The sequence below is a fragment of the Microcebus murinus genome, chromosome 9, assembly GCF_040939455.1.
Source record: "Microcebus murinus isolate Inina chromosome 9, M.murinus_Inina_mat1.0, whole genome shotgun sequence".
NCBI lineage: Eukaryota > Metazoa > Chordata > Mammalia > Primates > Cheirogaleidae > Microcebus > Microcebus murinus.
In genome coordinates, this window is record NC_134112.1 from 79,824,086 (window position 1) to 79,838,991 (window position 14,906).

Here is a 14,906-nt window from a genome sequence, read left to right on the forward strand (position 1 = left end):
GAAATTGAAATTCAAGAGTGGTGAGAGCATTGTATTTCAAGAACAATGAGTATAATGATGGACCGTGGAATCAAGGCTAGGATGTGAATCCAAGACAGGGGCTGATAAGTAATGGAAAAAATGAAGTTAATGGATTAGCTGTCAGTGAGCAAGGAATCCAGGATAGGAAGATGGTGATCAGAGAGTGGAATGTCTGGTAATGTGTTAGTTGAGGTCCTCCTAGAAGCAGACACCAAGACAGGGTTCAATGTGCAAGAGTTTTATTGAGGGAACACCTGCAAAGGATAAAGGGAAGGAAGCAGGAGGAGGGCAGGGAACCTTCATTTCATAATGCAAATCTGACACCTATGAAAGGAAAGGGGGCCTGGGCACAAGAGCCTCACACTGCATTCTGCGAGGTTCTGAGAAAGTTTCAGCCAGGCTGCTGAGGAGTCCCCAAGTCAAAATTTCTCATTAGAGAAATCTTGCATTTCACATGAAAGGGCCATCACCAAACCCACGGTGTGCTCAGCCACTGACTGGGAGAAGCATGGCCTCAGTGCAAACCCAGTAGTGGATCCCCTGGGAAGGCAGAGGGAGTTGTCAGTCAACTGTGCTCCCTGGAGCAGGAAATCTGAGAGGTGCATTCCCATGGTCACTACAGACAAAATTCTAGAAAGGAAGCAGTTTCTAATGATGACAAGGTCTAGAACTGTGGGAGCAAGGGCTGATTCCAAAGGGGAGTTCAAGTTCAACCACAGTTGTGCATTACACAACCTGGAGTTGTGTCACTCACCTCATAGTCATTAGGGATTTGGATGGTTATTAAAATAATCTTCTGGCAGATGGCAGCAGTGTGTTAGGGGGTGGCAGGGGACGAAGTGGTAACTAGCTTGATGATAGGATTTGAGGTGAAGGCCCAAGTCGGAGCTAGTCTTTGAAGAACTAATAATGAAAAAAACTAACTAGGAATAGGAAATCTATAAGTCACAAGGAGGAAAGAAAACGGATGGTATTGTCCAGTGACAAGATTTTGAAAGAAGCCGGGATTCTGGCAGGGAGGATGAAGAAGTAATGCTCTGGGAGTAGTCACGACTAGCACGGAGGCCATCCCCACCCCCAGCCTTAAGGCACATGGTCCTTTTGAGGGGCTTCGTGGGAAGGAGTTCGGAGTAAACCACGTTCAGCTAGACCAGGCTGAGGATGCAGGGAGCTGGCCGCGGGCGGGAGCGGCGGGGCGCAGCGGCGCCTGAGGTCCGGGCTGTGTGGGGCGAGGCGTGGTCCCGCCGGCGGCCGGGCGGCGGCGCTCACGGGGCGGCGGGCGTCCCCAGGCCCCGGGCCGCGTGCTGGCGCTCCCGGGCGGCGCCGCCGCGGAGCTTGGCGCGGCAGCTGGCGGCGGCCTGGCGCGTGGTGACTGCGCCCGCGGGCGGGCAGCGGCTCCCGGGGGCGGCCGGGCGCAGGGCGGTGGCGCTGCGAGGCGACGGCTTCGCGAGGCTTCGGCCAGCACGGGTGGCAGCGGTCCCCAGGGAGGAAAGACAAAAACACGCGGGTTAGAAACGGGGGGAACACTCGTCGGCGCCTCTCAGCCCCTCCAAGCGCGGCCAACACAAGGGCAGTGAGATGCCACTTTGGCACAACAGGTTGTCTGTCATAGACGCGCATGAGATAAGTCTGCAGTGGTCAGAGGAAAAAAGCATCCAGTGACAGTCTCACACAATTTTTTAGCGATTTAGGAAAATGTATCAAAATCCTTAAATTTTTAAATAGTCTTCCAAGAAAGTCTAGTTTGAGAATTTTCTCTTAAGGAATAACTATAAACATACACAATTTCCATACAAGGTGTTCAGTGCAGTATCTATAACAGAAAAAAACGAAATAGTTGGGGAAAAGGCAAAAAAAAAAACATGAAAGAAAAAATGGAAATACTCTGTATCCAACAATAAGGTATTGGTTATAGTCTTTTTCTTAAAGTGAATACTAACCTGCTATTAAAATAATGCTGTGAAATAATACCTAATGATATGGAACAGTATATTATATGCAATGAAAAAAAATCAGCTTCATCCCCATTTGTAGTGTGTACATGTGTATATACACACATCACACATATAATAATGGAGGGAAGGACACCAAAATATTAAGTGGTTGTTGCCAGGTGATAAAGCTGCAATTAACCTTTCAACTTTATTTACATTTCCCAAATTTTATACAATAAGCATATTTTATTTTTGTAGTGAAAAATACGTTAATACAAGGAATTTTACTCCATTCTTATGTACTCATTCTATATACCAATTCCAATTTATTAAAATAATTATTTAAATTGTGTGGCAAAGTGGTGGACATCAAAATATCTTAAAGAATAAATGGATAATCCACAGAAGTAGTTGGTTTTTCTCAAAAGTTCTGAGTAAATCACAATATTACAAAGTAGTTTATCCCTTAAATATTATACCGTTTATCAAAACCACTGTTTTTTGTGAAGTTAAACCTTACTTTACTCTTAATTATTTCTACATCACAAAAATTTTCTGAGCTTCTGACAAACATAATTTGATTTGTAATTTCCACAGACTTGGGAACACAAAGTTTAACAGAAACAGAAAAATTTACCATACTTTTGGAACAAATGTTTTAGATGATACCAATGTTTTATAGTAATTCAATAAATTTCTCTTTAGTTTGAAAGAATTCAATGGGAGCAAAACTAAAATATTACAATGAACTAGAATCTAAACTTAACATTTGGTCTTCTAATCATAAAAAATTTAAAAATTTAATACCTAGGGAATCTGTTTTGCTAAGCCTTATTCCAGGAAAATGCATAAAGGTGATAAAATAATAATGACATAGAAGAGGGATCAGGTGTATGTTATTAAATTGATAGAAGATCCATTGTAAAATTCAAAGGTATTTTAAGCCAAAGTGACCTCAAAGTTGTCAGGTTGATTTTATTTAATGATAAGCAAATCCAGGATTAGATGTTTATTGGAATGTTGCTTTGTTGCTTAAATATATGATGATGTAATTAATCACACCATCCTGCAAGTTTCCTTCCCTCTAAAGGTATTGGATAGAATTATGATGTCTCAAGGTATACTTTTAGTAAAAATTACCAGAAATAAATAAAATTTATAAAGAGAACAAATCCTAAGAGGCCAAAAGTTTGTATTAACCAACTGCTCCTAAACAAAATGAAGGTTGTAGGAGCTTTTTATGAAGCATTCTCTCTCAAAAACCTTATTATTCACCAAATTATTAAACAAAACAGGATTAAATACAGATAAGACAGAAGAGCATTTATTTTAAGTGCTGCAGTCCAGCTTTCATTATCCACATAGTGATTTCAACTTAATTCGACATTTTTGGAGTGCCTATTATATCTGAGCACTGTGCTCAGATATAATGTTTGAGCACTGTGCTCAAACATTAAGAACAAGAAAGATAATGCAAGGTTCCTACCTTTGAGAAGCTCTATCTAGAAAATTACCTTCAGATTGTTAGGAAGACTCAGACCCTGGGCCTAACCTGAATCCCTAAATCACCCCACAATCCTGCCAAAGCTTTCCTTCCCATATTCTTAAGATGAGGTTTCTAATTTCCTGTCATTTCTTTGCTCAAGTTTATACAGAGCATACCATTATCTCCATATTATCTAAATCAATAGTTCTTAATCTTTCCTGGGAGTTAAAGTCCACTCAGATTCTGAATAAAGATATGGACTTTCTCCTCCAGAAACATGCACAGAAATGCATGCACCATATACTTTATTTTACTGCCCTGGAAACTGATTTCCTGAACATAAGCAATATGTAAAAAACAGTACTTACAAAGGATTATGCCTCCCTTACATTGTTATTTTTCATGAAAGAAAAACAGCCACTTCCAGAAAAAAATCAATTGTAAAAATCCCAACTGCTCAGTGGTAAATTTCAATGAGATCTGACTTAAATGAGTTGAAACTGTGGTACAGCCTTTGACATAGCAACATATACTTCATCTTTGATAATCAATTGCAACTTTTTCCCTGTGGCAACAAGTGCTGAAATCCTTGACTCACAAAGGTTCCTAGAACCAAATCAGAATTCCATGGAATGCTTCGCCAGGTTATGGTGTCCTGTATACTAGAACACCAAATTCCTCCAAGACTTCCAAGTTAGAATCAAGTCACATTATTTCCTCTGCCTTCAAGTTCAGTTAAGACCTCTGGAAAGTCAGCAGATTTCTCTCTGGTAGAAACATACATCATACTCTGTTCTTATTTTTTGGTGCTACTTCTTGGAAAGGTGATGACAGCTGCTGATATAGAAAGTAATAAGGCACAATTGTGTGCAGTCATCCTTTCCTCATCAAGAAGAAAAACCATGGTGTGTTCCTGACATCACAGGTACCCATCTGCCCTCACAGTGCTGTGATTTTTCTTCCATTTGAATATTTCCTTGAGAAAGATTATTTTGAAGATGTTGACTATCTTTCTACTTTCTAAAATGTGTTCTAAAATGGAATTCTTCTTTGATGACATCAGCAAGTACATGAAAATGTGAAGCTGGATGACTGACAGGCATCGATAGTTTCATACTGTTTCATGCTGAAGAGCGATAGCATGGTTGCCTGTTTCTTCCAAGGCTGAAGTGAGTGGTGTCATTTGATGGAAGTACTGCCTCAATTTTCTTTCATGGACCATATTTAAGAACGTTTGAGCCAAACATTTTGACACTCCACTCCCCTAACATAACACTATTATTTCCCACCTCTGTGCTTTTGTTATTTCACCCATCAAAATATGTTTTCTCCTTCCTCTCATTTGTTCAAATGCTGTCCATCTCTCAAGACCCAGATCAAAGCTAGTCTCTTCCATTAAGCTTTCTCTGATAACTATAGTCTGAAATGGTCTATCTCTCTTCTGAATTCCTACAATGGTTCCTATCTCTGTTTTCAAAATGTGGTTCTGAGACCACCAGCTTCAAAAATGTACCACAGTCTGTATTTTTACAAACATTGGAAAGAGCTAGGGCAATTTCTTTAGTTTTCTCAAATTTATTTTGCTGCTCTTAGAAGAATAAGTCACCCTCCAGGTGGATGGAGACAGGAAGGCTAACAATGCTTATTTTTGCTGGGGTGACCAAATAACTTGTCTGAATCATTCCTCCCTCATTTTCACAAAAAAGTTTTGATTGTCTATCATGTATATGTCAGATCTATAATGTCACTGTTCACTGCCAAATTCACAATCATCCTGCCTCTAACCTTGGATTTTCAATCATTACCTCCTTATGCCACAGCCATCCTTCTAAGAATTCAGATGCTGCTATGATTTTCAAGATAAGTGTACACTCTATAAGAATTTAAGCAGAGCTTGAAATGAAAATAGGCACAGTTAGATGAAAAGGGCTACAACTGACATCATCTACTCAAATAAGATATAAAATCAAATGTATGCATTCTGGAGCTGAGCAGTAACTTCAGGATCATCTCTTCCAACAGATTCACATTATAGATGGGGGAACTGTGGAGAATACGGTAATTCACAGCAAGAAACTGAAATTTAAAATCTCAAGTCAAAATAGTAGCAAAATCATTCAGAGTCAACAAGCATTGTCCTAATTAGCTCATGGATTCAGCACTAAAGATAAATGAAATTAAAGAATTAAAGAATAAGGAATAAAAGAATGAAAATAACTCAAATGTAAAAGATGGGCTAGATTGGTAATCCATAAAAATGGCCCAAAAGGCTGTCTTTAACATTTCAGGTAGCAAGGTGACTGGATTCGACATCAGTTACACTTATTAATAATATTTATCATTTATTTACTGTATGCCAGGCACTGGGCTAAGTGTTTTACATATATTAGCTCAATTTAATTAAATAAGATCAATTTATTTAATTTTAATTGAGAAAAGCATTAAAGGAGAAGGTCTTTAATACCTCTGTAAGAAAAGAAATCAAGAAAGCAAAGCCGGCCATGTGTCTAGTAGAAAGGGTGTTCTGAAAACTGAACAGCTGGTCTGAGTGGCAACTGTATCCTGTGGGAAAAATGAATGTGTCACACTACCAGAGCTTGCTGACACTGGTCACTGAAAGCTGATTCTATGCTCATCAAGCAATTTTCTGATTATAATTTACTTTTCCATGTAGATTTGCCTATTCAGAGAACATGCACTGAACCATAAACATGAGAAGCCATTGTGCCTGATACTTCTCAATGCAAATTAACATGCTAATTATCATGTGAGTTGTATTTAACTCATGCTAGTTTTGAGCCTGCGGCCTTGTGAAGAATATGTAACTCACACGTCTCTTCACCTTGGGAGCCACAAGAACTCATGCACAGAAAACAATAAAAAATAACAAATTTTTCATTAAATTAGAAAGGATCATTTTGTTTTCAAAGTTTTTATTCTACTTTTGTAATAAAACACCATGGTCCCAAGGAAAAAAATTCTTTTCTAGTGTGGCAGTCAGTGTGTTAAAGAACTGGCATTGTGGTATTTATACACTAGTACCTAGGAGGCTAGTTAGAGTGACAGTTCTCTAGTACCCAGTCACCTCTCTAGATGAACTAATGATAAGGGCTAGCCTTAGAAAACAGTGGCCATTTCAAAGTTACTTGTGAGGACTGGCAGGGTGGCCAGGCTGCCTATGTCTTGCTGTTCACCCTCCTTGAACAGCAGAAAAGTCCCACATGATTGCTCGCTCTCTCTCTCTCTCTCTCATACACACCCACCCACACACACACATTTTAATTAGAAATGGAAATGATGAGAAAAGGAGGAATAAAATATAGTGTTGTTTCTCCATGCACCTTGTAAATTTAGAGCTTAGTTTTATAGCAGAGAAGGCTAAAGGGGTTTGTTTTTAATGGCACCAATAAGTATTTATTTTATCAAAAGAATCTCACCTAAGCAAGAAAGAAAAAGTTCAAGTAGAACCTGGGCATATAAACTTTTATCAGAGAATAAATATCAAAACATTTCAGATGTCCACAAATATATACAATACATGGTTACTTAGGGGTTTTGTTTCTGTTTGGAATATTTTGTTGGTCAGTTTTAGTTTTCTGATCTCATCCCTTTATTAAATAAATCTATAAGTACAACAGAGTCCTAACAATGCTTGGCAAGACTTTTAGTTCATTATCTTATACCCAAAACTCCAAATTCAGGATGCAATAAGAACCATTAAGATCCTATGTCCAGGGTTGAGGATAACACACTTAAAAGAAAACAAAACAAACAAAAAGTTGCACTAATGCTATGAACCTCAAGGATACAATCTTACTTGTTCTACTACTGAATTTTAACTATTGTGATGGTGTTATGAAAATATACTTTTAGTCTAACACTTTTCCAATCAATTAATTAATACTACTTTCAAACAGAATTACCCAGTAAAGAATACATTGAGAAGTACTGCCATCTTTAGGAAGAATGTAGAATTACTAATTATCTAACAAAGTTCAAATATAAGTATTTAACTTCTATACATCCTATCATGGACATTTGGCATGGGACACATTTTTTAAAATGGATTTGCCTTTTGTAATACAACTTGATCCATTAAGAGCTAAAACCCCCACAGTTCTAATAGGTCCTATTAATTTCTGAAAAAAAAAAGCAATAAATGCACTGATAGATAAGTTGGTGAAAATAAACCCAGAATGATCAAAATTAAGGGCATATTTTTAACAGATGATCATAAATCAAGATTAAAACATATAATTACAAACTGTTTTGAGAAGCAAATGAAAAACTATTTCTATAATTTGTGAGATTGGAGACTTAAAATTTAGAAAATGAAACAAACATTTGTGGTTTGATGTTTATATCATTACTTCTCACTGGCCCTGAGATAAACTGACCATTTTGTATATAACATACAGATTTATATATATATATATATATATTTGTACACAAGCCTAAAGGTAAATTATTTCCCTGGAAACTTCATCTCCATTTCTTTCTCAAATAGAAAAATAAACACCAAATTAGCTATTTTTGGTAACTAGCAGAAATAGCTACTTATAAATTTCCTTTATTATTTTTAAGTTCAACATTATCATAAAATAAACCAATGATTATGATCCCTGTCTTTCTGAAAGAAATGTGAAATACATTATGTTGCACATAAGGCACTCAATACATGTTAATAAATAACAATGTAATATTCTATCCGTTCATATTAATAAAAACCAGTTGTCCCAATGATAGGCAGCATAGTAAAATGGAAAGTTCATGGACCAAGGAATAAAAACACCTGGTTTCTATAATTTTCAGACATATTACTAAACAAGTGTAAAAAAGCAAAGTATAGAAAAGCGGGTGCAATATGCTATCACTTGTGTGAAGAGGAATGTGCACATTTATATGGTTATATATACATGAAACAGCTCTTGAAAGCCCAAGAAACTGGTAAATTCTCACTTCCAGGGAAGGGAAGAACTGAAAGATGAGGTAGGGAGAAAACTTACCTTACACAGTATACCTTTTTGTACTTTTTAAAAATATGTACATGTTAGTGCCTATTAAAATAATCTCTAAGAGATAGCTGGCTTCTATTCCTGACTTAATTAACTAAATATTTGGCCTTCTGCAATCACTTACCTCAATTTTCTCCATTTCAAAATGAGGTTATACTAAATCTCTAGGTTCCCCAACTACAAATCAACAGAATGATGGATCAATGGAAGGTATATACAAAATGCCAGGTGGTGAAATAAAATAAGTATACACCTTACTTTGCAGTGACTTACATAACATGATATTATAATTATCTACACCTCTGCCTGCTGCATTCCCATCAGGCTATAAACACAGCATGGTAAGCAAAAGAGTCTGGGAAGAAAATTCAGGTTTGTTAATTGGACAATATTTCTCTTCTTTCTTTTTATTTCATATCGAAAGTAAAAATGTGGTTAAGTGATTCCTCTTTTTTTACATGTCCAAACTATTGCTTCTAAGATACATATTCTCAAAACATTTTGATAAATGAATAATATAAAATGTAACTATAAAAAGGTAGAATTTTTGTGATAGAGTTTTAAAATGGATCCTGAGATAGGAAAAATCACCTCTGTATTCCCATAAAGTTAGCCCAAGAATATCCTCAAACCATCCATAATCTTCATAAACAGAAGATACTAATAGAACCAGAGGTAGACAAGAGTAGAGCAAATAGAAGGCTTAGACCAGAAAATGTAGGATGTGAAGAAGACACTGAAAAGAAAGAAACCAAAACTTACTGAAACCTTACAGGATAGGGAGAATGGGGACAGGCCTGGTGACCCATTCATTCATAACCCCACATGCTAGTTCTGGGTCTCAAAGGGCTTAGAGTTTAATCATAGGAACGATGTAATTAATAATGCAAGAACGTCACAAAAGATGAAAGTGAAAAAATAAATGGTAAGGTAAATGCTGTGAGTTCATCAGAAGAGGTCTCCATGAGTTGGAACAGTCAAGAACAGATTCACAGAAGAAATAGTACTTTGAAGTCTCTGTAGTGAACAAAATGAAGGTGGTAGCATGGACAAAACGAAGAAGTTAGCAAGAGTCAGTTTTAGTAAGACGGTAGTAGTAAGAGAAGGAGGAAGTAGAATGATAAATTTATTTTTAGTCATAGTTTGAATCTACATAGTAATTTGGCTAAAAATGTTAGAAATTACTTTTCAAATAAGTAAAATTTGGGTTGCCAAATTTTCTTTATAAAATACTACACAGAAGTAGTGACACACTAGTAATGTATCAAAACTAACAAGGCTCAAATACAAGAGCAATATGCATCTAGATCCAACTTTATAATAGGGCAGGGTCTGAGATATGAGAAAATCATACTTATGTAGGATGTTTGACAACCATCTTCCAGGATTTTCTTTCAGGTACCTAATATTATTTCCTATCACAACCTTCACACTCAGCTCCAACCAAAAAACACAAAACCAGGAAATCAAGAAGTGCTGGTTTTACATTTCCACCAATTAAGTTTGTGAATCCAGCCTAGTTGATGAAATAGTGCTGCAGGGTTTACTACATGAAAAAATGTTAAAACAAAATAAAATGAAAACTATCTTCTATCTCTCAGTGATCTAGTGATCTTGTAAAGCTGAAGGAATAACATATAACCAAACTTTTGGCAAAATACACAATGTAAACTCAAGGTATTCATTATCACATAGACAAAGAGAAAAAGAGAGAGAAGAGTTGTCATTGGAAACATACTGATAAACCCTGTAAGAAGTTTCTAAACAAAATTTATCTCTGAAATATTGGCATAGGGAAAGAGGCTAAAAAAACAAATGAAGTTCTCAATGCAAAAAGCATATATTCTAAAATTCTGTTTATTTTTGTTATAATCTTTCAAACACCTAAATGTACATATTACCTTAATTGATAATTTCTCAGTGATTCACTGGGGTGCATGAGTATATAGGGGCTTGCCAGGGGAAAAAAAGGTCAATGTTTAAACAAATTTATTTATAAAGGAAGACCTGAATCAGGGATTAGAATTTATGATTAATATAATTGTGAGCAACAACAGTGTACCTCGTGTTATCTGATGTGGATATTAGACTTTTATGCTAATACCTATTATTGATTACTTTAAAGTATAAATAACAAGAAAAAGAAACCATTTTCAAAGCATTATAACAGAAAACTTTAAAAGGTTTTTTTTTTTTTTTTCATTTTACTATAGATCATATGGGAATAACAAAAAGTTGTTTTAGTACAGCTATCCTCTTCTAGCTCAGGTCTGTCATCATTTTTATTACTGACTTCAGTCTCTAGGGGTCATACTCATCCATAAAATTTACTCTATTGAAATTTGACACACAAAGTCTGCTGGGAATTCTCCCCTTTAAAGGCAGGTTTTAAAAATTAATCCAAAAAAGTTGGGTACAAACCAATGGCTGTTGCTTTCTGTATTAAATCACTGGTTTCAATCCTGAGCAGGGCTGACTTATTAGAAGTCATTTTGCATTCCCTCATAAGTATCCATTGGCCTGGAGCAGGGAGGGGTGTGGAGAGGATGCTAAATAAGCTGCTTCATTTCAATCTCAAAGGGACAAAAATTTCCACTTGAACTCTAGTGTTATCTAGATGGCAAGATCAAGAAAAGTTTTATCATTAGGTTCTTCCTTCAGAAAGGAGGTGAAAAGGGGAGAAACCAGTGAAGACTACAAGAACATATGACAATGCAGGGCCTACCTTTTATTAATTAAGTATTCACCAGTCCAAAAAGTACAGCTTTGCAAAGAAAAATTAATATATTTCAATCACCTGTTCAACTTTCAATAGCATGTTTTTTTCCCTTAGAGTCTGGCTGTGTATACTATATTACTTAAATTTTTCATGGGGATTGCATCAGATTCTACCAGGATCTTATCACTCAGATGATGTCCTCCTAGCTCAGGGTTACACAGTTCCTGCCTTGATCAGAGGCATAGAGACAAATCATGAACAATTCCTAGACAGATCAAAGCTATGAGACTCAACAAACAGATCTTGTTCAGTCCAGGGACACTAATAAATTTTTATTTAAAAATATATTTCCTTTTTAAAGAAATAATCTTTTAAAATAGGTCTTACAGATTTTATCTCAAATGCCCTCTGAATATAACACATAAATTAATTCACATTGCCTAATACAATTTCATTATCTAGTGCTTCTCAAATATCATGTACATGTTATATTTTATATGGGGGAAGAGGAAATAGAGAGAGACACACAGAAGGAGAACCAGTGCTAGCCAAACATCATTGCCCAAATGAAAAACTAAAATAGGTATTGCCCTAAATTATATAACAAACCAAGAGAATTTGAGTAGTGGCAGTACATGTTTACTCTGTTCTTCTGGCAATCTCAAACCTATGGCTTCAACAAGTACATGAACACTAATGACTTCTAAATCTCTAGCCCCTGGGCAATTTCTGTCCTAACCTCTAACCTGTGTATCTCACTCCTATTAGGCATCATCTCCAATTAGATGTCCCACAAACACCTCAAACTCAACATATTTACAATTTAATGCAGCATTCTCCCCTGGAAAAATGTTCCTCCTCTGTATTCCCTACCTGGAAGAATGGTACCACTCACCTGCCCAAGCAGAATGCCCAAAACTGTGAATCACACAGATTCTTTTTTCATCTCCACTGCATGGAAAATTTCATTTCTGGAATAACTATTGTATCTGTATCTTTCTCTATAGTCTCATTGCCATTACTTAAATTTAGGCCCTATCAATCTCACTTAGATTTCTGGAATTGGTTCCTAACTGATTTCTCCAACACAAATCTTACCTCCCCACCTCCACTCCAATTCAGTCTCCTCAGTGCTATTAGATGTCCCTGTTGAAAATCCTTTAACAGCTACTCCTAGTCTTGAATATATAGTACAAGCTACTTACTTGGTACATAAGATGCTTCTTGATTTGGCCATTCCTTGTCTCATATTCCTTCCCTTAATCTACATGTGGTTTCATGTCTCTACACCTACCTGGAAACTTTTTCTGCCTAACTAACACTTTCAAAACTCAAGAATGAATCTGGGAATTATAAGAGATTTTTCCTAACCTATCAGTGTGCCTTACACTGTATTCCTCCTCTTCCACTGGACTTGCAAGGAGAAACTGCATTGCTTATCTCTGTACCCCTAGCACCTAACTCAGTGCCTCACACAGAACAGCTCAATATGTCTACCGAATAAATGAAGCAAGTCGAACTAAGATAGTGAAATGTAAAGAATGCTCATGAAATTCTTTGACTTTTGAAATCTGAACAAGTTCTACAGGGGGAAAAAAAATGTTTAATTTGCTTATTATTACTAATCTGTCCCCTGATCATATTTTTAAACAATTTCTGTCATCTTCCATTCAATAAAATTTAAGTTGAAACCTTCAGTCTTTAAAAGGCAAATAAATATTTCATTTCAAACACAAGTAGTCTTACAAGTAATAAACTCTTTAATTAACCTGTGATACAAAGGCTTGCATCACTCAAGAGGCTTAAAAGGAATTTGGGTTAACACATCCTAGCAAATACCTGTTTGCCTACATGCCTAGGACGCCACCTATGCATCATTAACAGGTAAACAAACCTAGCTGCCACCACCCCACAACCCCTAAATCAACTGTGGTCACATCAGCAAACTTCCTGTAAAGTATCATAGCCCCAGTATCCCTTCAGCTTCCCATGATCAATCCCAGTAAGGTATGAGGTATTCCTAATTCTCAGCAGGAAATATAATTTAGTTATTTAAAAGTTATAAAACTATTTCTACCTCTATAGGCAATATACCAAATTAAAAATCATAATAAAAAGGATCTGGAATCAACAATTTTTTAAATTTTTTAAAATAAAGAAAAGATAAACTTATTTTAAAAATAGAACTTATCAAAACCAAAATTGACAGTTAATGCCTAAAAACCAATAAACACATCCACTCCTAACAACATCATACTAAAAATAAAGTATGTGCAATCTTCAGAGAGTCAAGTTTTATTTTTAAGAGGCAACAGGGTCTCTGAACAGACAACTTGCTTCCACCTCTATTTGTCTTTTATTTGACCTCAACAGACCAGAGCTGACAGGAGGATCAGAAATGAGAAATTACTTTCAGATTCACATGCTTATCATATACCTGATATGGATAAAAAAGAAGGAAAAAGAAGGACAAACGTTCATCCTCTTATGTATTGAAACCTTAATGAAAGAGAAAATTTAAAAAAAAAGAAAAACACATACACACAACAAACTATTTTAGACTGGATCTAAAGCCCATGAAACTCATCTTACGAAATAAACAGGAGTAGGTACAGATACACCACACTAAAATGAAAAAAAAAAAAATCTTTCAAAATGCAGAGGGTTATTGTTGACAGCCTTATTGCTCAAAGTGGTGGATCACAGACCAGCAACAGGGACATCACATGGAAGTTTGCTAGAACTGGAAAATCTTGGGTCCCACCCAGACCTGCTGAGTCAGAATCTGCACTTTAATAGGATTCTGCATTATCTGTACATATCTTAAGGTTTGAAATTCTTGAGTTTATACAGCTGAATAGTTCTGGCTAACCCATCAAATCACCTGGGTAATTAGTAGAAAACATATAGTCTTACACCCTACTACCAGAAATTGCAATCTGATAGGTGTGGAGTGAGCCTGGGCATTTGTACATTTTCAAAATTTTATAAGCAAATTTAATTCATATCTAGATTAGCCAACCAATCACTAATATAAACCAAAGAAGTTTTGGCTTTACCTAAGCACAAGAGTCCTTTAAATACCAAACTCCTCTAGTATAATGAAAATAAGATTTTATGTATTCATAATATTATATCAGGCACTCTACTTTGTTGTATCAAGACAAATGTTAATTTATGTATTTATATATAATCCTTAATAGGAGATTCAATAACCTCTTCTTCAGAAACAGTTGAGGTCAACCCAGAATTATGTCCTTCTCCAAAGAGACCCCTCATGGGTTCTTTGTAGAAACAAAACATATTTGAAATCACAAGGTACCATCAGCACAAACTTGTGATTTTCTTTTTTTTATTAACATGCTAAGAGTCCCCCAAGGCCAACTTTATTCATACTAATAGCAACTCAAATACACAATTCAATTGATAGCAGCAAAGTTAAAATAAAAAGTCAAAAACATGAGAACTACAATATGAAAAAATAATTTATCAACTTTACTGATTATCACTACAGGCATATAATCCAAGCATTCAAATATGTGGTTAAAGTATCAGTTAATTTAGGAACAAAGACATAAATTAGTATTGTTTCTCCTCAATAATGTGCAAAGAAGACTGATCTTGGCATGTCCCTGGAGCAGTTTTTCAGGTCATTTAACTGACAATCTCCATCCAAAATTCATTCCTTCCACAAATTCTGTTGGTCTCATACACTGTGTACTAAGAACTGT

General features: G+C 36.0%; 1 protein-coding gene across 2 annotated transcripts in view; it reads right to left on the minus strand.

The window, feature by feature from the left end:
• Positions 1-243: 243 nt before the first annotated feature.
• The window catches only part of ZNF800 (zinc finger protein 800), a 49,536-nt gene continuing 34,873 nt past the window's right edge, over positions 244-14,906 (minus strand). For both annotated transcript variants that reach the window (XM_076006595.1, XM_012789106.3), the window contains one exon: positions 244-1,473. In XM_076006595.1, coding sequence (XP_075862710.1) covers positions 1,287-1,473 — 187 coding nt within the window. In that variant the 3' untranslated portion in view covers positions 244-1,286. The remainder of the gene's footprint in view (positions 1,474-14,906) is intronic.